This window comes from Emys orbicularis, chromosome 4 (assembly GCF_028017835.1).
Source record: "Emys orbicularis isolate rEmyOrb1 chromosome 4, rEmyOrb1.hap1, whole genome shotgun sequence".
Classification (NCBI taxonomy): domain Eukaryota; kingdom Metazoa; phylum Chordata; order Testudines; family Emydidae; genus Emys; species Emys orbicularis.
The window spans coordinates 137,565,452-137,588,885 of record NC_088686.1 but is presented as its reverse complement, the minus strand read 5'-3'; the positions used below and the strand labels follow the sequence as shown (position 1 = coordinate 137,588,885).

General features: G+C 48.6%; 1 protein-coding gene across 1 annotated transcript; it reads right to left on the bottom strand.

Annotated features, from left to right (window-relative positions):
* Positions 1 to 2,255: 2,255 nt before the first annotated feature.
* Positions 2,256 to 23,179, bottom strand: ALX3 (ALX homeobox 3). Its single transcript, XM_065404340.1, has 4 exons — positions 22,876 to 23,179; positions 11,278 to 11,591; positions 5,626 to 5,754; positions 2,256 to 2,573 (listed from the first exon to the last, which is right to left on the bottom strand). Exons 1-4 carry the CDS (start codon positions 23,177 to 23,179, stop codon positions 2,256 to 2,258), a joined length of 1,065 nt encoding a protein of 354 aa, XP_065260412.1.
* Between the last annotated feature and the right edge of the window lie 255 nt (positions 23,180 to 23,434).

Genomic DNA, 23,434 nt, shown 5'->3' with positions numbered 1-23,434 from the left:
GGTGGCAAACTGCTCCAACACGAAAAGGGCTCCTGTTCTGATAATACAGGGAAGTGTCCCCAGTGGGGTGAATCTTACTGGAATCTTACTCCAGGAACCGCCTAGAATGCACGTGCCTTAACCAATGCACCATGTTAGTATTTCCCCTCCCAGTGGGTTGTTTTAGGCCTTGTCTACACATAAAACTTAGGTCGACCTAGCTGTGTCTCTCAGGGCTGTGAAATAGTTCATGACCTGATGTAGTTCATAGAATCATAGAAGATTAGGGTTGGAAGGGGCCTTAGGAGGTCATCTAGTCCAACCCCCTGCTCAAAGGAGGACCAACACCAACTCAATCAACTAAGTTCACCTAACCCCCAGTGTAGACATAGCTAGGTCAATGGAAGGATTCTGCTGTCAACCTAGCTAGCTACTGCCTCGCAGAGAGGTAGATTAACTACATCAACACCGATGTAGGAAGTGTTTACGTTATGGTGCTACAGGCACACAGCTGGAGCACTGTAGCTCTGCCATTGTAGCAGCTGTAGTGTAGGCACACCCTTAGCTTTCCCATTGCATTTTTATTATTGTTGTGTTGGTGGCTGCCAGGAAGCAGGTCTTTGATCCGTGGGCAATCACGGACCTCCTTGAAGCCAATGGGCATGTAGCTACCTTCTGTTCAGGCTAACAGAGGGAGCAATTAAATACCCTTTGTTTAGTGATAGCTAAAGCAATAGAAGCCACTGCTTAAGGCACTGACCAGCATGGCAAGGCCTGAGCTAAGCCACACAGCTGAGGGGTTTCCCTGAAGACTGATTGCAAGCTCAGGGGCTGGGACATTGATGTTGGTTACAGCTGCATGTATGTGAAAGGAATGAGAAAGCAGGGAGAAGGTGAGCAGACGGCGAGTGGCACAATAGGAGTGTGGCCCTGGGAGAAAGCTGAGAGAGAGGACAGCTTTTGAGCAGAGTGCTGGCTGGAGGGGCAGGTGTGGAAATTCTGAGCAAGGAACATTGCCTGCTGCTGTTTGTTCCTACAGTGTTCAGGAGAACAGGGCTCTGTGCGTTCTTAGTAAGCAAACAGGATTGCACTAAAGAATATAACTGACTCGTAGCATCAGTTTTTCCTCTTATTGGAAACAACCCTTACCCAGCAAGGCCTCAGGTGCTGGCTAATGGCTCAGACCAAAGGGAAACCATTATAATAAGGAAGATGATGTCTAATCTCCATCTAAAGCAGCTGCAGTTTGGGAGAAAATCCCCCATCCAGCCCCTGCACACACGACGAGGCTCTGCTCTCCTCCTCTCCTTCCTGGGCTGGATATATTTTTGTGGGGGCCTTTGGTGAGGTTATACTTGGGAGCCCCTTCCCCTCTTGCTAAGATCAGGCACAGGTAGCAGAGCACAGCTCAGTAAATGTGAATAGCAGCAGACTCCACAGTTCCATGGTAAATGGGGGATCATGACTCCCCTGTCAGCTTTTGCCTCTCTCCTTCCCCACCCCCACCCTGTCTCTGCCCACAGAAGCGCTTGCCGGAGGGGAGTCAGGGCTTTGCAGAAGTGCCACAGTGCAGTGGATTATGGGAGGAGACTCTCAGGTGGCTTCTCCCGCCCAGGCTCTGGCAGGAGAAAGGGAGATTGGGTTGGGTGGGAGCTAAGGGGGCAGGTGACTGTGCCATTCTTGGTCCCTTTTCCCTGCGGATGGGTGTGTGGGTCTGCACTGGATGTTTCCACCCCCTACAATGTCTCACCATTGCTGCCAGTGTCTCAGCCCCACCAATGGTGGCCACAGCGCAGGTAGGGCTCTCCGGCCCACCGACATTTTACCCTAACAGAGAAGGTCTACGCAACACGGTGATAAGGTCTTGTCTGCACTAGGGCTCCTGCAGTTGGCTTTTGGCTCCCCCTGGAGGCAGCCCTGGTGGGAAGCGTGGCGCAAAAAAAATCCCATTGCAGAGCAAGCTTGAGGGATTCTGGAAGGAGGGACTCAGAGTTGGAATAAGAGATTTCCAGCCTCCGCAGAAATCTCGTGGGGGCTGGCTCCAACATCTCAGCGCCAAGACAAGGAGGAAGATGGCCGCTGTGCTCCTCAGTTCTCATCAGCCCTGGGATCCTGTCTGAGGTGCCAGCAGCTGGGTGTGGAGTGCAGGGAGGCTGAAGGGAAAGGAAAAGCACAGACTGGGAGCTCTCTCTACCCCTTGTGGAAAGTTGGCTTCAAAGAGCTGCCAACCACCTGCTGGGTGGGTTGTGTCCTCAGCCCAGCTCCTTCCAGGGTGATCACGTGGTCCAGTTAAGCAGGCTGGCTGGCTCTTTGGATTTCATTCTCAGCGTGACCAGGCCCGGGGACTTGTAGTTGTTGTCCGGCGGGGGCTCAAAGCTGTGGCTGCCGAGGGAAGAGGGGAAGCCGTGGATGGAGTACAGGTTGTTGATCCCGGGGTGGTGGTTGGGAGAACCAGGGATGCCCATGAATCCGGCAATGTTCCCATGGGAATGCGGGTATGGAGACACACAGGGGGAAGGGATGCTCTCGGGGGGCATGAGGCAGGGGCCTGCAGGGCTCCCCGATCCGGCGCTCGGCCACAGGTTATTCTGCAGCTGAAACAAGGGAAAACAGACAGATGAGGCTGGGTTAGCAGCTACCGGTCAGGAGGGCGCGCTGTCCTTCCTGCATTCCTGCTGCAGGGAGTGGCATGCAGCTGAGTGCAAATCAGAATTTCCATCCCAGGGCGGGGGGACTCCTCTGTTCAACATCCCAGGTTAATCTTGAACTGACCCCAAACGAAATGTTCTATTTCCGTTTTCCTAACGACCATTGACATTTCGAGTCGGAAGTGTCAAAATGAGTCCATTCAACATTAAACTGTATTCCCATGTGGGGTGCATTGCCTCTTGGGCTTTGCTATTTGGGTCTGAGGATGACCCCGGTCTCTCCTGGATGGACTACATTTCACATGATACCACTCCACCAGGGGGGAGAAAGTGTGGTATCATGGGAGATTGTGCAGGGGTGTATACCCCCTCCTGGCTTTAAAAGGGTTAATGTGGGCCTCAAAGGCCAATTAACCCATCTGGCTGCACCTGCAGGGTGGGCTGGGCCTTATTTAAGATGAAGCCCAGCTGGGGATGGAGCTGGGTGGTAACTAAAGAGAGGAAGCCCAGATCAGAAGGGGCAGCAGGGTGAGAGGGAAGAACTGTGCGGTCACTCCCTGGGATTCGAGTGGGGAGAGACTGGAGAGTCAAGAAGGAAGCCCAGAGGGGAAGAGTTGGCCCTGGGATCCCCTCCTGCTAGAAGGCCGAGAGATATATGGAGCAGGCACAGGGGTGTAGCAGGCTCTGGTGATGAGCCCTGATAAAGGGGCAGGAGATCTGGACTTCCAGGGGTTGAGCCCAGGGAGGCATTCCGCTGAGGAACTGAGCAAGGGAAACTTAGGAGGGATGGAAGGTCAAGCCCAAGGAGGGCAGAATTTGATTTAAGTTTGGGATTTATTGGGGGATTCCCGAGGAGAAGCCTGCCCTGAATGAAGGGTGACTTTAGAGAGGCTGTGGGAGAGGCCAGCTGACAGGCTACAGTAGGATGAACTCCAGAAGGCAGCAGCAAGGAGTCTGAAGGAGCAGACCTTGGCTGCTGGGATAGGGTCCCTGGACGGGAACCCAGCATAGAAAGTGGGCCTGGGCTTCCCCCACCGGTCACTGGGGAAGGTGGGGAAGCCCCTGAGAAGGGGATATAGATTCCTGGAAGCCCTGAGAAAAGGGTGTATTACACCACGTGGCCCAGAGTTGGGGGCCAAAGGCCTTTTGTAATGACATTGGACTGTCCTGTGTTGAATTTTCTGTTCCCCTGGAAAGGGTGGAATTAAAATGTGACCTGGCTGGAGGGAAAGAGCTGCGAGAAGACAGACCCTGCAGGACTGAAGTGACTCTCGGCAGAGGCGCTAGAGGGAAAAGCACTGCTACACCATGCCCAGCCACGAGGGGGCGCTCCAGGAGTGAGTTGACCCTTCTACAGAGATGTCATCTGGCCAGGAAACCTGGCCCGTAGGAGAGCATGGGGGCATCAGGCCTTCTAACTACAACTCCCATGAGGCAATGCCCCACAATAGGGAAATGCTGTTTCATGTTGAATTGACCCCAAATAATTTGTCTCTATTTTTCTTAACCAAAAAATCCAAAAATTTCAGCAAAAAACAAAATGTCCCTGAGGAAAATGTCAATGTTGTGGAAACGGCATTTTCCATCGATAGATTGTTCGGAGGGAAAAGGGGCTGTCCATAAATCACACAGTAAGGGGTGGATGGGTCCTTAATTTTCCTCATTTGTTTCAGTTTTGCAAAATGTTACAAGGGCTGGGTGGGTCTCGAAAATCCCCAAAAAAGGTGTTACGTAATTTATGGACGTAATTGAGGTCTGGCGTTCCCAGGGCATAGGAGAGCCCCAGGGATAACAGCTGCGAGGAGCGGTGGGTTCCTTGCTACATAACTCCCAGTGCCAGAGCTGCACATTCTTCTGCCCTGGAACATAAGACCCGAACCTGTGAGTGCCCTTAACTCCCACCAACTTTGTGTGATCAGGCACCTAATGAGAGGGCAGAGAGCAGAAATCTTAAAGGATCCACTAATTACTGAGTGAAATTCAATGGTAGAAATGGTCTTAAGCGGCCAAGTACTCAGTCAGCACCGTCTTTCCAATGCCCCAGAGTTCCGGTGTGTTTGGATACATGCATTTGGCACTAGAAAGCTAGGGGGTCACTAGTGAAATTGATCATGCCCACGCTGTCTGGGGCTCCAGAGAAAAATGACCACACTCCCAAAGTCCTGCTCCAGCATGCACAGGGGTTAGTGTAAAATCTGGGATGGAATTTCTGAGAGGGGCCAGACTTCTCTTTAGTTGACTCTGGCCAGGAGCACTGGGGGACAAGGGAAGTGACCCCAGGGCTTTAGAAAATAGAGCTATGCCAGTAACTGATTCTTTGTTGTGGTTGTTACTGGTTAGTTGGCTGAACTGAAAAACAAAACTAAAAAATCGCTTGGGGTCAAATGAAACATTTTGTTTCATTTTGAGGTTGTTGGTTTTTTACCTTTTAAAATAATGAATACAACTAAAATTCGAAACAAAAAGTCATTTTGCATCAAAGAAATTTCATTTTAAAAATGTTGAAATGAAACGTTCTGACTTTTTCTGAAGGGTTTGTTTGTTTTTTCTGACTGAAACAATTCGGTGAATTCGATACAAAATGATTCGGTCCACCTGAATCTGCATTTTTCAGCAAAAAAATGTTTAGTCTGGAAAAATTTCTCCCAGCTCTCTTAGAAATATGAAGGGTGAATGTGAAGGCAGCACCAAATCAGGTATTCTACTGTGTTTATCTCTGGTCTGTGGGGTCAGGTGCTTAGGGGGTTATTGGGGCAGTGTGAGATTCCCTGGTGAAGCGATGCAAAAGGCTTAGAAATGGGGCATAATATGCTGTAGCTCTGATCTGCTGCATTATTCTCCCTTGTCTTCTCATTTACATGGTGCCAGTCTGAAGTAACTGCATTGATTTGAGTGGAGCTAATCTAGATTTACGCCCATGGATGTGAAATCCTAATTTGGCCCAACATGTTCTGATGAGGGTGAGGTCTGGCCACTGTTCCTGATTCTGTCTCAGTACCTGAGGGTAGTTTTCAGCCCTGGGCAGGACAGAGATGTCGTAGGTGGCTGCAAAGGGATTTCTCGCCTCCTGGATTTTCCCATAACGTTCCCGTTTCCGCCACTTTGCTCTCCGGTTCTGGAACCAAACCTGGGGGAACAGTGCAAATCCCAGGTGACCTGAGACTGTCAGTCAACACAGAGACGCTGAAACAGCCAAGGGTCAGACCCAGCAGGGACCCAACTGAAAGTGATCAAGTTTAGACCTACCAAGTCCTTACAGGGGGCAGGAGACTGGAGACATCCAAGGAATATGAGGCTTATGTTGACGTGTGGCTGGGCCTTACAGGGCACTGCAGTGTCTGAGGGTTCCACTGGCATATGGGGTATGGTGTAGCAGACTCTGCCACTTTATTAGCACAAAGTTTCCTTTGGCTAGTAAGTGGGTTTAGAGGGCCCTGCAGTGGAATTTGGGGTACTCACATGCATTGGTTCCTATCTGAGTTATAAATGGGTCCATATGGTACATGTGACTTTAGCAAGGGGATGAAGGCCCTGTCAGGGTGAGCACTGGGCAAGCTTCCATCTGCCAGTGCACCTTGGTCCTCGCCTGGCACTGCGACTGCCCCATCCCTATTGCTCTCATTTATGGAGACCATTCAGCGCTCGAGATTCTGTGGTGGTCTCCTGGGTTCATTTCTGGTCCCCACTCGGGGTTGGTACAACACCACTAAACACATTTCCACTCGTGGCCTGACGAAAGGATTAAGCCCAAATCTTACCTTAGCCCAGATGAAACCAGCTAGCCCCAGAAAGTTACCTTCCATTGTGGTGTTGGTGATGGGGAGTACAAGCCCCACACCAGGCAAGAAGGGGGTTAAGGAGCAGCTTTGGGCTCAGCCAAGCCAACCATGGAGGAGAGGAGCCTTACAAGGGAAAAGCCCAGTTGAGAAGGGCCAAGCTCAGGGAGGTGAATGGATCTCTCCCCACTAGCTCCCTGCAAGAAGCACCGCGGAGCCAAAGCTGGCAGAGGGTTACTGCAAACGCTGCCCGGAGGATGCTGAGCAGGGCTATGGCTCATCCAGTATCCCCCCAGAGGAGGGAGACCAGAGATGTGTTTGGGCTATTTTTGCATTGTGTCTGTCTTATGTATCAGAGGGGTAGCCGTGTTAGTCTGAATCTGTAAAAAGCAACAGAGGGTCCTGTGGCACCTTTAAGACTAACAGAAGTATTGGGAGCATAAGCTTTCGTGGGTCAGAACCTCACTTCTTCAGATGCAAGTCTGTCTTATGTTACTGTTCTTCCCAGGGCTGGGGGGAAAGGCCTAGACACGGGCCACAGTAGGAAGAAGTCTGAGGAAGAAGGAAGAGGTCAGAAGAAGCCGATCATAGTCATCTGCTACAGAGGCCTGGGCTGGAACCCAGGCTAGAGGTAGGGGAATCCAGTCTCTATAGGTCACCATGGAAAGGCCTGGTGAAGGCCCTGGGCAAGGGTCATAGTGGGCCTAGAGTCGGGCTGGAGCCCTGGCACAAGGCGGCTGGACTGTTATTGGACCGGTCTCCCCCTTAACTCAGAAGGCATGAGACTAGAAATTGATCTGGCTGGAGGGCTGAGTCACGGGACCAAGGGCCACCGGCAGACCTGAATGGCTGGTCAGTGAGGCTACAGAGAGGGAAAACCCAGCAACATCAGATCCAGACACAAGGCAACGCACTGGCTGGTGAGTCACTTTGTCAACTGTTCCTTTAAGAGCGTGCACTGTGAGCAGCGGTTTGATACCGAGGCATGGAGCCCCCCATCTCGTGGCCAGCAGATCTGATGCTGTGCAGGCCGGCAGTGTCTGAAAGCCTTTACCACGACGTGTCTGGTGGCTGTCGATCCAGTTCCTAGCTGACAGGCGTCTACAGCACACAAGGAGCCCTAGTGATACTGTTGCTGTCTCGTCCCCTTGTTGGCAGTCTCAGAGTTGCCCAGGATTGAATGGACCATGGAGAGACAACAGCAGAAGGGTTGGTCCCTCCAGTTCATGGCTGAGGCTCATCTGTCAGATGGAGTTTGAAGCAAGCTTATGCTTGATGTACTTGCTCTCTGGATAACAAAAGGACTTCAGTCTCCAGGGCTGTCTGCCTTTTAACTGGCACTGAATTCACCTTAAGAAACAACAGCAGAAAGGGGAAAGACCTCCTTTCTCTCCCATAACATACAGAGCACAGGTTGCTGGGGTGACTACTTATTTTTATATCCTCATTACAGCCTTGTCTACGCCTACACATTAAGTTCACCTAGCTCCATCGCTCAGGGCTGGGGAAAAATGTCACCCCTGACATGACATAGTTAGCTTGATCTGACCTCACTGTAGATGCAACGAGGTTGATGGAAGAATTCTTCTGTCCACCTAGCTACTCCCTTGCAGAGAGGTGAATTAATTACAGTGATGGGAAAACTCTTCCATAGGAAGCACCCACAACGCTGTAGTTTGGACACACCCTCTGGAAGTAGTCAGATGCTTCGTATGAATAGCTGCAGCCTACAAGTGGTTACCACACACACAACCTCCATTCATGCATTCCTGGGTCTCAGATTTCCCCAAGCTGCTTCTATTCTGATGTACTCCAGTATGTTAACAGTGAGTATATTCACAGGGGTCTAGCCTCTGCCCGGAGGAACTAGCTGCGGGTTCTCCATCTGATGGTACAGGCATCACTGTCCTGGGATCCGGTGATGGAGCTAGCCCCAGAAGATGACTGCAGTTTGGTGATATCTAGCAAGAGGCTGGCAGCATTGTCTCTGGTGGGCTCTAGAGATGCTGAGGTTTCAGTGGAGCTGTCTCAGGAGGTGCCTGTCTGAGGTTGCTAGCACTTTAGTACCACCTCAAATAACTGCATTAAGTGGAATTTCCCAAGATAGCGTTGCGGTTATCTTCATATGGGCTTGATGCAGGGAATCAATCTCTGGCCTTGGCTATGCAGAAGATCAGACTAGATGATCATAACGGACTCTTCTGGGCTTAAAATCTGAGTCTGTATTTAGGAGGGCCTCTCCTTGGCTGACCTCTTTCTGACTCTTCACTTATATCACTAGCTGCAGCACCGGGTGTTAGAGATGGATCCAAGCCCCAGTCTGGGATCCAGGTGTCCCTGAACCACTCAGATCCAGATTAGAACTTTCTGACCGGCCCCTAACTGTGTAATAGGCCAAACTAAAACCCTGGGACCAAATTCTGGGCCCTTTCAGATCTGGCCCCCCATGCCCATCTCACAATGCCCCTTTCCTTTAAACTCTACATCCATTTCTGCCCTGAGCTAGCAAGTCACTTCACCTCCCTGTGCCTCAATTTCCTCACCTGTCAAATGGGATTAATGATACTGACCTCCTCTGTAAAGTGCTTTGAGGTCTCTAGATGAAAAGTGCTGTATAAAAGCTAGGAATTATTATTATTCTGTCCCCAAACCAAACAACCGCAGGCTCCTTTCCATCACACAGATGAGTAACACTGGCTCCAGTGCTTGCTTCAACTCTTTCCTTAGTCTCCTATGAAGGCTGCCACCAGGGGACACCACTAGCTTCTCCCCAGAACCCATCCCGCCTCAGAATGTGCTTTCCAGCGAACCCTGTAGCTGTGGCGGGCTGGGTGACAAAGTACATCCTGGTGGAGTCCCTGCATATGAGCGCTGGCTCAGGCACAGTGGAATGTTCCATCTCCCTGTCTGCATCTCCGCTGACGGGACATTCTTCCTCACCCAGCATTACATTTGCAGACTGGCTCGTCCTCTGCAGTGATATTTAATAACCAGAGCGGCGAGGCTGCGTGGATTCCTGTCCAGATGTGTGTTTGTAGCTCTGAGCGCCAGTTTCTCCTGTTGCTTTCGATCATCACTTGCACTCACTTCATTTTGCACATTCCTGCGGGCATTCCTGCAAGCCAACTTTTCTGGCTTTCCAGCATGAGACTGAAACCACAGGCCAACGCCTCTGGGGAGAGTTAACCCTGCTGATGTAAAGGGGGTGCCAGGGGAAAGACTGGGCTGCTCCAGGCTGTATGCCGAGGTCTCCTTCCATTCAGCGAAGGGATAAGTTATCCGCTCCAGTCTAATCCCTATGCACGTCCTGGGGATGCCAGTGGTAGAAACCCTTTAGCTGGATTGAAAGGTGCTATATAAGTGCAAGATGGTGCTGTTATTAAAAGAAAGACATTGAATAAGAATGCCAAGGCTTAAACTTTGTTTGCAGAGTTGTTGTAGCCATGTTGGTCCCAGGATATGAGAGAGACAAGGTGGATGAGGTGTAGCATCCTTTATTGGATGAACTTTTGTTGTTGAAAGAGACAAGCTTTTGAGCCACACAGAGTTCTTCTTCAGGTCTGGGAAATTTAAGTATCACAGCTAAATACTGTACAAGATGGAACAGCTTGGTAAGCATAAGAATTTAACAGGTTGCAAGAGACCATTCAAGATGAAGTGGGCAATTAACACCTCTACAGTCACAGAACAAAAGAGGGTTAATGAGTTACAGATTTTTGTAATGAGACATAAATTCCGTGTCCATGACTATTAGCATCTTGCAAAGTTATGAATGTAAGCTCCCAGGCTTGTCTTTGGATGGTGGTGTGCAGGTTTGAGGACAAGGACTGAGAGGTCACCTATAGAGTGGTCGTTTTGTGAAAAGTATTCACCCATAGGTGACAGGGTGTGTTTGTCTTTTATGATTTTTCTGTGTGAGTTCATTCGAGAGCATAGTGATTGTCTGGTTTCATCCACGTAGTTGTTGAGGCATTTGATGCAACGGATGAGGTACACCCCAAGTTGTGATAGGCATATGAAGGACCCAGGGATCGGGGAGCGGGGGGGGGGGATTTATCATTGCAGCAGTAGAGATATGTCTGCAGGTTTTGCATCTGTTGTTATGACAGGGTCTAGTGCTGCTTTGACTTGGTGTGTCTTGGTCTGTGGGAAGCTTGCTTCTGATAGTGAACTTGGTGAGTCTGCGGGGTTTGAAGCCAGAGGAGCGGGTTTAGAGAAGATTTCTTTCAGGATGTGGTCCCCATCAATTATGGGGTTGTAATTGTTTGACGATACCCTGTATGGGCTCCAGAAATTGGTCCAATAAAAGATATTATGGGGGTGGAATGTGGCAGAAGTTTAACAGCAGACACTACAGGAATGCTTCTTGGCCTTCTAGGAGAAGAAGTAAAGATGACTTTCATAGCCACCTGAAAACACAGGCGGACTTCAGGGAGACAGACTTGTATCTAGGTCCTGTACAACGCCGACCATTTCAGAAAATGAGATGATTGCTAGAGAAAGATCGGTTAGAATGTAATTATCCAGACTGGAATTTGCCCTGGACGCTGGGATTAACCACCCTCCTCTAGGCCAAAATACCACAATGGGATATTTAAACTGCCCAAATGGCTGTGGCCCCTCAGTTTTCCAAAGCTGGCACTCCAGCAGCACATGCTCTATAGCACCAGGCTGGGTTTGTTACGGAGACAGAAGAAGGAACACCCACACTATGTAAGCATCTCTTGGCAATCTTCCAATCCAAGTACCAACCTGACCTGCCCCCACTCGGCTTGTACAGTCCCAGGTGAAACTATTAGGAGGGAGGCAAAGATCACTGTGCTTTGTGGAAAGGACCTTGCAGAAATGACCCTGCCCACCTCTCGTTCCCTTACCTGAACCCTGGCTTCTGTTAGGTCCGTCCTTAGTGCCAGCTGCTCCCTGGCATACACATCGGGGTAATGGGTTTTCTGGAAGACCTTCTCCAGTTCTTCCAGTTGGAAGGTGCTGAAGGTCGTCCTGTTCCTCCTCTTCTTGTTCTTGTTCTTGGATAGCTCCATGGTGTCGGTGAGCTCGGGGGAGATGTGCTCCCTCAAGCTGCCCAGAGACGCAGCCGGGGAGCAGCTGAGATCAGGGGCTTCTTCCAGCGGGGCTCTGCAGTCTGTGGGCACAGGGTGGTACTCCTGCCCTTTGGCGCTTTTCTCTCTGGCTGCAGTGGGAACACACAGAGCAGTGGATTAAACAATCACAGAGCCATACTGTTGCCTGCTGCCCCCACCCCTCAAGCGTTGCTCTCTATGGATGTTCTAAACTATTCCGGACCCGGGAGCTTGGCTGGTGGCTCTGAATAGATTAATGCAGCACGCGTTTTTCCAAGTTCCCCATTAAACACTGAAACAGCACCACGGGTCTGGGGTGGGTGCCGAGAGATTAGGGCCTGTATTTCTGGGGGGAAATCTCCTCTGTGCCCCGTCAGGCAAGAATTAAGCACTTCTAGCAACTGAATGGCTCAGCCTTGGGGTGGGGAAGGCAGGGCTGGTGGATGAAATCACTAAAAGGGGGAAGACACACAAGGACAAAGAGTGGGTCCAAATCCATCTTGCCAACGATTGCAGTATACCCAGAGGGGAAAGACTACACATCTGCTGGGGTATAGATGAAAGCTCAGAGACAGCGAGTGGGGCCTGGGTTTTCTCCTGGGGGAAGCCATTGAAGGGCTAGGTTTTACAACACCTTTTAGCGTAGTAGCCAGGGACTCAGGAGACCAGCGCTCAGTTCTCTGCTCTGCTACTGACCTCTGTGTGTGACCTTGGGCAAGTCAATCAACCCTGTGTCTCAGTTCCCCTTCTGTCAAATAGAGATAATAGCCCTTAAAGAGTGTGAGGCACTTGGGTACTAATGTGATGGGGGCCACGTATGTACCTAAAACAGAGAGACAGTCTGTTACCTGCATTGGTTGCATTGGCCTAGAGCATGGTACATGTGTATCTCCTGTCAATTTAACAGATGGGATTAGAATTGGAAAAAGTACAGAGAAGGGCAACAGAAATGATTAGGGGATGGAAAAAGCTTCCACATGAGGAGAGATTAAAAAGACTGGGACTGTTCAGCTTAGAAAAGAAACGACTCAGGGGAGGATATGAGAGAGGTCTATAAAATCAGGAATGGTGTGGAAAGAGTGAATGGGAAAGTGTTATTTATCCTGTCACATAACACATGAACCAGGGGTCCCCCAATGAAATTAATAGGCTGCAGGTTTAAAAGGAAGTGCAATTCTTCACGCAACGGACAATCACTCTGTGAAAGTTGTTGCCGGGGGATGCTGTAAAGGCCAAAAGTATAACTGGATTAAAAAAATAATTAGATATGTTCATGGAGGATCGGTCTATCAATGGCTATTAGCCAGGATGGGCAGGGATGCAACCCCATGCTCTGAATGTCCTTAGCCTCTTGTTTGCCAGAAGCTGGGAGTGGACCACGGGATGGATCACTATAATTGCCCTGTCTGTTCATTCCCTCTGAAGCACCTGGTGATGGCCACAGTCAGAAGACAGGATACTGGGCTAGATGGACCATAGGTCTGACCCAGTACGGCCGTGCTTATGATTATAGGACAATTATTGATGCTGTTGTGATCCCCTTGCCTCCAACAGGAATTGAGGGCACACAGAACCATTCATTCTAGGGCTTGCCCGGCTGTGTGCTGCTGCAGGGGTCTCTGAGTCTTTAGCAGTGGGATGGGTGAGGGATACTGAAGCAGGAGGCCAGGGGTGTGAAATGAAGAGTAAAGAGGGGGGTAGGTGAGATGAATGGAGGCTAGGGAGCAGGATGAATTAGGCAGAGTGCACCTGCAGGGCCAGATCCTCAGTGGGTGTAAACCAGCAATAGTTTCAATGGATCTGCACTTATTTACACCCACTGAGGATCTGTCCTGAAGCACGGGCAAGATGAGATTGTCCCAGCATGCCTACTGAGCTTCCCCCCACCCTTTCTCCATCTCCAGACCAGCTGGACACAATATCTGTCTCGCCACCGATGGAGCAGTATCTTGCCTGGTGTGGCGGCAAACAGACATGCTGCACAACCCTGGTGCATGGAGATGACTCCGTTCTTGCACGCCCTGGGTTTGCAGCCCCTGAACTACCGCCATTGAAAATGTGCTGGAGGCCAGGGGCTCCCCAAAGATCTAAATCTTTCTCCAGAAACTATTTGGAAAGAACTCCCCAGTGAAAGCCATCCCAGCGCCTTTGAACAGCACCGCCCAGGGCAACCATTTCCCAGCCCGAATCAATTGTTTGAGGAATTGCCTTATAGAAAACAGCCCGTGGGGAATCTAGGGCAACATGTTTGTGTTGCGTTTTTCTCCCCACCCCGTGTCTGGAATTTGTACTGAAATGTGTTGGAGGGAATAAATCAGAGCACATACTGAAAGAGGAACGCGGGCTGCCTTTTCCAGCCGCAAGCCAGGAGCGTTCTCTTTCACACGGATTTGGCTGCCGACGGTGACAAGCAGAACACAAGAGGGAACCGCACCAGTGGAGAAGGTCTTCTGCGGCCAGCTCCTCGGTGGGTGGAAATTGGCTTCGTAGCCATCAGTGGAATGTTGTTAATTTTCGCCAGCCGAGGCCCTGGCTCTTGGTTAAAAGCAAAAGTCTAAAATACCAGCGTGAAGGAGGCTGCAAAGGGGGCAGCAACCAGCCCTGCCCATTCCAGGGAAAGGCTGGTGTGTTGAAGAGTCAGGCCTGGAATGTTCTGGGTGCTGAATCTCGACGACTCCTCAATCCCTACACTGTTACCAGTGTGGGCAGGCAAAGCTTTCCCAGGTTATTCGGGGCTCTCAGTGGGGCCCACCCTGAAGCTGCAATGCCAGCCCATTTAACCCACTTGGTGCCCTGTTTCATCAAGCTCTTCAGTGGCTGAGACATTTTACCCCATCAATGCCCCAGGGGAAAGGAGTTGCTAGGAAACTGCTTTCCTCTCTGCTGCTTTCCTCACACCTGGTTCAACTCACCTGCAGGCTATGACTTTCAGCAGGTGAAAATGGGGTAAAGGGGCCCAGGGGAGGAAGAGGCAGATGTGGAAGCCATGGAAATTGCGGCTGGGGATACACAGAGGAAGCCCTGGGGCTGAAGTTCCTGTCCTGGTTTCATTCTAGGGAATGATTTCCCTTCCTAACGGGATCCAGCCTTCTGGGGTTTCCTCTCCACACCATGGTCTCTTTCACCAGCAGACAGGGCACCAGGGCACAGAGTTTTAACTGGCCTGTGCTTGCTTTCTTCATATTGGGCCTGATCCTGCACCACTGGGGGCAAATGGGGATTTGGGTCGTGGGCTTCAGTGATGGCAGGATCGGGCCCAATATTCTTTGCTTATCTGGGTCTCGTATAGGTTGAATGGGATGGACCCTGGCTCCTGTATAGACTGTGTGGGACGGATCCTGTACACAGGGTCTGGTCTGGTGCCTAGTTCCTTCCTTGCGGACTATCCCTATTCCGTCCCAGTGGTTTGTTTTTTAGCTGGGCTCACATAGGACTCAGCCAAGGGAGGGGGTTCTGCAGGGTGGCCGCTGGCGCTAGGGTTAGCCGCAGAACGGTCTGTCTGAGCAGCTGGGAGCGAAGGGGCTGGAGAGAAAGTTCCTTTCAAATACCTGCTGGAAAGTGATGCCTTTAACTCCGAACCATCTAAGCAGAAAGTTTACCTTGAAATATTGCACGAGATTCATTTGAATTGACCCATTGTAGCCTCTTTCTGTCTTTTCTTGCCCCTCTTCCCTTTTCCCTTCCCTTCTTTCCCCCTCCCATCGCTTCTCTCTTCCTTTCTTGGCTTGTCAGCCGGCTGGTTTGTTCGTTCCGTTCTCAGCACCCTACCCAAATTCCCATTTCATTCGTCTACCTAATTACAAAACAAGGCCATCCGAGAGTTTCTGGAGAACTAGAATGGCCTTCCAGGGTCCGAATTTACACCAGATCTAGAGTCGGGATCTTGCACCTAAACCTGAAAAGGGAAGGTCGACTCTTTTTTTTAACTTGATATCTTGAATCAATTTACAAAACTCAATCGATCGGAATTCGTGCACGCAACTCTGATAGGAACCCAGCACCTTCCCTTTTTCTCCTTCCTCTTAAACGGTTTCTAATTCGAATCGGCTCCTTCTCTCCCAGGACTAGGAAGTGGGTTTATTTAGGGATTTTTTCCGCTTAATTAAACCAATTTGGGGTTTATCCCAACAGCCGAGTCTGAGTCAGTTTGTTTTGATTAATTCCCACCACGGGAAATGTTTTCTCTGGAGGTAGACAACAAGACACTTTAGAGATCTTTCTCTCTTTTCTCCACAGCTATGTTTATCTAGCTATTTCAAATAAATAGCTACAGATATAGCAATGAAATTAGATACCTGGGATGGATAAAAATAAAAGTAACGGGTTTTCTCCATTTTATTTCCCAAGGTATCGACAGAGGCAAACATTCATGAGACAAAATTTAGCAATGCCCTTAGCTGAGATTCTATTTTTAAATTCAAAACGAGGGGATGACCCCCAACTGTTATGTAAAGAGATGGGAGATTGTTCTGTTGGGCAGGGAAAGATGCTTGGGCTGAACTGATCCCAAAAATTAGGTTCATACGGTGATGCCTCCCCCCACAAAATCTGGTCAACACAATGATCCCGCCGGTTTTCTTCAGCTGCTTCTCTTTAACACGCATCCCATCTCCAAAACACACCCTCAATCAATCCATCAATCGGCTGAAAGAAAAAGACAGGAAGGAGGAAGGGTAATAAAAAAATCACAGGCGAGAGAAGAAGTGGCTAGATCGTGCTAGAGATTTCTCCGTGTGTATTTTGATGGGCTATCTGTCCCAGAAAAGACAGACGGGTTGTGAAGCTGGCAGGGTTAGCCGCTGGGGAACAACTGCACAATTGTTGGGTTAAAGTGGAAAAACTCGGAGACCATTATTCAAGGGATGGGGGCAAGAAAGAAACCCTTCCGCCGTGAGGGGCGGGGGGGAATGTGGTGAGCTGCACGGGAAATGTGATACAGGCATGTATAGGCAGCCATCACCCCGGTATCTGGGCGCGTAAGAGACCTCGACCTGCCCAGACCAGCCTGTGGATTAACCATGCATCAAACCTAGTCAATTTCACCTAGTCATTTTCTCTTGACTACTGAATTCCTTCCTAGCCAATTTCCTTCCTAGGCCAAAGCAAAAATCGGAGAGGGTTTTGTTGTTGTTGTATGTCCCACGCAATCTCATGGGGAGCTGGGAAAATAAACGGAGCAGAAGTCATCAGGGACTGAATGATTTCTGCCCAGGACTCATGGGCCCTGGAGCTTCGTGTCTGTCCTTGCTAAATCCCTGGACAGCTGTAATTCCCCGACTTGCTTTTGTACCAAAGACGAGCAAGGAAGCCACCTCGCCTGAGAAAGATCAGCTTTGGGGAAGAGGGGGAGAGAATAAAGCAGGAAAGAGTCAAACTTTTTCAATCTCTCTCTCTTTCACTCCCTCACTTTAAATCGCTCGCTTGTCCCTCCGCACTGGAGGGCGCGTTTCTGCCCCCCGGCCCCTCCTCAGCGGCGAACCCCAGAGAGCCTGAGCAGAAGATTCGCCTCTACCAGAAACTTCCCCCGTTTTCTTTTTAAAGGGGGAGCTGAGAACATGATTTGGGGCTCAGCACTGCGGCTGCTGGGTGAACCTCTGACTACAGCTGTCTCCTGATAGCGGGGAGGGGGCTGCCATTTTTCTTCCATCCAGAACTTTTCTCTTTCTCCCCCCGTCTGTTTGTGGTACCTGTTTCCCCTTTCTCAGGGGCAGAGTTGTTTACACAGCCCGCTGCCTGCCAGTCTACAAGAGTCCGTCCATTCCAACTGCTTCTAATTAAGCTCCAACTATGTTTTTTATCAAGAGGGCTAGATTCAAAGGGCGCAGACATGAAGGGCCACATAGTAAATAGTTTCCTACAGCTGACCCTGTCTCGCAGGGAAGGAAATCAAGGGCTAGGGATTGCCCCACATTTGGCTTTAAGAACTAAATATTTCAAGACAGTCCATTGGAGAAAGATTCCTCCCAGAATTTATGTTGTGCTTAGAGAAGCAAGAGGTCCTTTCATTGCAGGGCTGAGTTTTTAGTAATCCTCACCTAGGCTCATTTAGGAGGTAAGTGTCAGGGTGTTAAGTGAGTCTGATGAAAGCGAAGGGGAAAAGGACAGTAAAATGAAACAGATTTAGTGTGCACTTGGGATCAATGTGAAACACACAGCCAGAGAGCTGCTTCTCAGAGAAGTGCCCGTGACTATAAATCAGCGGATGGAAATATTTTCACTGAACCATTTTTCCCCCCACGAAAATTGATTTTTTTTTAACTGAAACTAAAATGATCGTGGAAAATGTTAGTTTGGGTTAAAAGAAATCTGCTTGGGCTTCCCCCCTCCCCCCCGAATGAGAAACCAAGAACGGAAACTTTTGTTTTCAAATAACTTTTTTTTTTCAGTTTTTGCTTGATCAAAAACAGGAAAAATCCCCCCAAATGATCAAATGAAATTAAAAATGTTTCGTTTTGTTAATTTTTTTGGTGAAAAAAATATAGCATTTTTGACCAGCACTAATAGCTACCTAATCTATCTATCATTTGAGATGGATCGCTACGTATCTATATATGTATAGAGAAATGCAAGTATGTGTATACAATAAAAGATCAAATCTAAATAAAATTCAGCCGGATCAATGACAGCATTTTGACTCTATAAACACGAACGAACCTCTTTGTTCAGCGAAATTTCTGACTTTGCATGAGCCATAAATTATTTTCAGCTGAAGAATTATTTATCACCTTACATATATTTGTTTGGCTTTAGACCGAGAGAGATTGAGGCTTAACAGAATTGTATGTGTAGTTGTGATATAAATATGGGCAGACATTCCTACACGGAAATACATAATATATAGACGTACATAAGGGTTTGAAATTAATTCAGCCACTGAAAAATGATTTCTAAATAACGGAGACGCAGAAACGGGAAGGGCTATAGCCAAAATATTGGCACTGCTCTTCCAAATGGGATTCGAATGTTCTCTGATTTGCGTGGATATCTTTTAGACGCACAAATGCTAGATCCTACAGCAAGTAGCTCGTGCTACGCAAGGAGAGAGTTTTGATTTGTGAAGTTTATAGCCCCTAGGTGAGCAGACAAAGCAAGGAGAAAACGCACAATGAAAGGCTTGCTTCTCTGGCCCAAGGAACGGGGCTCTCCTCTCCAGCTTTACGGATCAGCGTGGGGACAATAAGCCCGAGCTGCGTTTGTGTTTTGCAGGCTCTGGGGCGGCGGGGAGCGGCTCCTGCTCCTCCGTTTCGGGCCTGATAAATGAGCTTTAATGAAAGATTCAACAAATGCCCCGTTTTCTTCCTTTGATTTCAGCAGCGGGGCCAGGATCTATGACTGGGGCGCGGGGATGGGAAACGGGGCTTAAGTTCATCTGAAGGGGAAAGGATTTACATGTGGGGGAGGGGGGACTGTAGGAATTGCAGGTAGGGCAGGCTGGGTATACATGTGTGGGAACCCCAATAGCACTGACACGCCTGACGCAATCCCAGAGCATTCCTTTCGGTAAGATGTAGAAGTATGATTTGATTTTATTATGCTGCATTTTCGCCGCGAGCTAACCGTTGGAACTCACTGCCACTTTAATAATAACAATAACTGATCATTGACCGTTGGAACTCACTGCCACTTTAATAACAATAGCTGATCATTAACCGTTGGAACTCACAGCCACTTTTTAACCACAACAGTAATTAATAAGTGGCAGTGAAGTCCAGAGGTTATTTAAAGGTTTAAATGGAGTGATAGAATAACAATAACTGTATTGTTATGGTTGAAACTCATTGCTGATGTTTTGTTATTCGATTATTTTAACATCAGCGCAATAGTCGTTATAATTAATTAGCATTTGATTATTATTATACTGGATAATTATTTTAGCAGTGTAATATTTTGTTTGTTATTTCTTCTATTCTTATTTTCCTACTGTCATCAGCATCATCAAAGTTCATTGTGCTGGTAGGTATCATTATATTATCTGTTATTGTTTGTTGTTATTTGCCCTTTATTAGGTTGCATTGTTAGCATTAATGTCCATGGAGTATTATCCTTCATTTATAGAGTGTTTGTGTTTTATCAGTTTCAAGTCTGGTTATTTTTAAGAGCTAGGTATTAGTAAATAATAATAGGATAAAAACAATCCTATTCTAGATTAGATTATTATCCCCCAGCGGTGTGTTTTGGCTTGCACACTGGTAGGCTTGGATTCCTCATTATCTAACGCTATAGATCACCAGGCATTAATATCCAGAATGGTTTTCAGGCCAAAGGATCCTAAGGGGCTTTGCAGATTTTCAAAGCATTCGAACGCCATTTAGTCGCCTTCCGTGTTTTAACCCCTCTCTGTCCGAATCCTCTTGGGCAGTAAACTGAGCGTATACATAGGGGGATTTGCAATAGCGCCCCAAATGCCAATTGTCCGGGGAAAAGACAAGGACACAAACGCGAGCAACGAATTGGCAGGACAGGAAAGTAGCTTCTCTACTCTCGAAAGCTTCGTGCGATTGCCAAGAAGCGCGGAACTTTTACAAACTTTTACAACCTCAGCTTTTCCCATTATTTATTTTCTGCACAGATTTCCCCCCATCTCTTTTTGCCCTGCTCGGCTCCTGAAACGACCCTCTTTGCTGGTGGAGAAAATCATTGTGCGATCCTCCCTTTGCATGGGGGGGGGGGGGGGGGGGGGGAAAGCAACACCCGGGTTCACACAGGCTGCGGTGAAATCCTGACTGCATCGAAGCCGATGGTAAAAACCCCATTGACTCCAAGGGAGCCCGGATTTGACCCCATAAAGCTCCTCATTCCCATAGCCTTCAATAACAGCTTGCTTGCCTGAACGAGGAAGATACAAGGGGGTTATTACACGGGATCAAAGGATGGAGCAATGTACATCCAGTCCCTTCCAACAGTTTTCAGTAGAAATTACAGGCACTGTAACTTCTATAGATGTATAATATTCCTTTCTTATTTCTCCAGGTAAAGCCCGTACCAACAAGGCTGGATTCTCAAAGAAGTCCGAACACCCACTCGCTTAACTTTGCCCCGTTTCATTGACTTCAATGGAACGATTCGCTAAATCTGACCCTGCGCCGCTGAAGTCAATGAGAACTTTGTGAATGACTGACACGGGGGCCGGGAGTGGGACTGTCCTATAATGGAACAGAGGGTCCTGTGGCACCTTTAAGACTAACAGAAGTATTGGAGTATAAGCTTTCGTGGGTGAATGCCCACTTCATCAGACGCTCCAATACTTCTGTTAGTCTTAAAGGTGCCACAGGACCCTCTGTTGCTTTTTACAGATTCAGACTAAGACGGCTACCCCTCTGATCCTATAATGGAGAGATTCTGCCCTCGCTGAAGTCAATGGCAAAACTCTCGGTTGATTTCACTGGGATCATGATTTCACCCGTTGCGTGTAAAATTAAGCACGTGCGTTAAATCTTTGCGCGCAGGCGGCTGGTAGGAGCGCAATCCCGCAATTGAATTTCGATAATATTTGGCTGCATGATTTACCCGCAGCTTTGCAAATCGCAGATGATTATCATGATGATAATAAAACCCAGTATGTTCACACATCTATTGTTAAACACAATTTTGATCATGGTGATACTTAACAGTGGAATAGTAAAGAATTTAGACTAACCTGGGTGCTGCCCTGGGTCCATAAAACGAAAACGGACCTCTTGATATATTGATCTAGCTCATTTCTCCTTGTTAAATCATAGGCAACATTCAGTCACCAATAGACATGCCTCTCTTTTCCTTTGTTTCCCAATATACCTTTTGCCAAATTTAATATTGCAGCACATTGGGGGCGGAGGGGAACCTTTTGTGTCTATGACCGATTATTTTTAAAATCCAACAAATATGTAAACATTTAGATCGATAGATGAAAAGGAAAGAAAACCGCCACCCAGCGATAGATAAATAGAATTAAATATAAAGATGAAGGAAAGAACTTTTCCAGCATGTCAGGAAGGGCTTTTAAAAATTATTTTAGACATTTTAGAAAGTGAATTTTAAAACACACAAATAAAGAAATAAAAAAGAAACAGATGCGGAAAGGAGGGATATAATGTGAAGTCAGCACAATATGGAGAAAAAAATACTTTTGCTTCAGTTCCTTCGATTTCTGATCTAGCTGATTACAGAATAAACGCCTGGACTGTATAGAAGCCAAATAGAAAGAGAGGGAAGGAAAGAGAGAAAAGAAAGAAGAATGATCAAGAAATAATATGTAAAATATCTTTCTTTGCTCTATGCAATGCTTTTTTTAAAATGTATATCTTTTAAAAAATGGAGGAAGTTTGATCCCGTGAGGATTATAAAATTTGGTGCTTGCCAATGCTAAGGAGACTCGGCGGAGAACATAGCTCTCTTGGTTTTCCTGGAGTATTAGGGGAAATTTCTGTGAATTGCCAAACAACGTTTATTTTTCAGTTTTAACTTCAAATACATTCCCTGTTTCTCTGTCACACATGCCCCCCATCCCCTTTCAAGCTAGAGGTGGAAATTTGCAATTTGTTCGGAGATCCCTTTGAAATCCCGACCTGGCAGCTCTGACTCAGGGTTAGCTTCAAGGGGAGATTTGCCTGAGGACTGCAGGATCGACCCTTTAACCGAATGAAATGAGGAGAAAACGGGACAGTTCTACCATGGGGGAGGGATGGGGGCAGATCGCACATGTTCATTTGAGCTGCTTATTGCTCTAGAAAGCAATGAGAGAGAAGCGTAGAACCTTTGTATAGTGCCTGAAATACAATCACTTGGCTCCGAGGGAAAACGCGACGAGAAAGAAATAAGTATACTAGAGAGAGAGGGGGGGGGGGCATACAAGGAAAGGGGAAAAAAAGAAAGACACGCACAAGAAAGAAAGAAAGAACGAAAGAAAGAAACATACAAGGAAGGAAGGAGAGAGAGACAAGAAAGAACGAACGAACGGATGACAAGAAAGACAAGGAGACAGAGATAAGAAAGAAACACATACTGTACAAGAAAGAACGAGACAGACCTACAAGAAAGAAAAAAATGAGAGGAAGAAACAGCTCAGGAAGGAGAAACAAGAAAGAAGGCAATAGAAGGAAGGAAAGAAACAGACATACAAGAAGGAAAGAAAGAGAGACAAGGGAAGCGCTATCCCAGGAAGGAAGGGGAGAGCGGAGAAACAGATGGCAGTGCGTTTAATAAAAGCCTCTTCCAGCCCAGGAGTGGCTCTGTAACACTTTTCAGAGGGATTGGTTAAGGTCACACAGTCCCCCTCTCGCCGAGTTCTGCTGCCCCAGCCCTGGCCCTCGGTGCCTGTGCGCAAGGCCACCTTGGCTCCCAGCACGGCCCGTTCGTACCCACCCCTGGCTATTCCTGCCCCCGGGAGGCCAGTGCAGGGCCCAGACCCCCCTTTACCTTCGGCCACGGCCTGGTAGAAAGCCTTCCCGTTGACAGACAGCGCGTGGTGGCTCGGGCTGGGGGACTCCAAGTATTTGTGGGCCGCTTTCTCCTGGGCTGGAGGGTAAGTGTCCGGGTAGCGGCCCGGCCTGGGGCTGAGCCGCTGCTGCTGCGGGGGAAGCGGGTGATGCTGAGGGGGGGTCGGTAGCTTCTGGTTGCCCTGGAAGATGCGCCGCTGCAGGCCTGGAGCTGGGGGGGCTTTGGCTGCGGGAGGTGGCGGGGGTGCTGTCGGGCAGAAGGAGAGGCAGCCCTGCGCCTCCATGGCTGGCAGATCACGGGGCTGCGGGGACCCAGCCGCGGCGCTGATTTTGAGCTCAGAGTGGGGAGGGATCGCAAACCCCCTCCCCCCAGAAAACCCGGCTCAGCCTGATTTAAACCACTAGGGATCCAGTCACGTGTGTCCCCCATCGAGTTTATTAACCCTCTAATCCCAGCCCAGCCCCTTGGGCTAATACAGAGAGACCAGGACTCCCCCTGGGCCTGTCCTGCCTTCCCTATACAGCCCGGTGGTCCTTAT

Excerpts from the sequence above, each read along its gene's own strand:
- ALX3 (XM_065404340.1), bottom strand. The coding sequence starts at position 23,179 with ATGGAGGCGCAGGGCTGCCTCTCCTTCTGCCCGACAGCACCCCCGCCA. Across the intron at positions 11,592-22,875 it reads CTACCAGGCCGTGGCCGAAG|CCAGAGAGAAAAGCGCCAAA; the intron begins GTAAAGGGGGGT and ends TTCCCACTGCAG. Across the intron at positions 5,755-11,277 it reads TAACAGAAGCCAGGGTTCAG|GTTTGGTTCCAGAACCGGAG; the intron begins GTAAGGGAACGA and ends CTGTTCCCCCAG.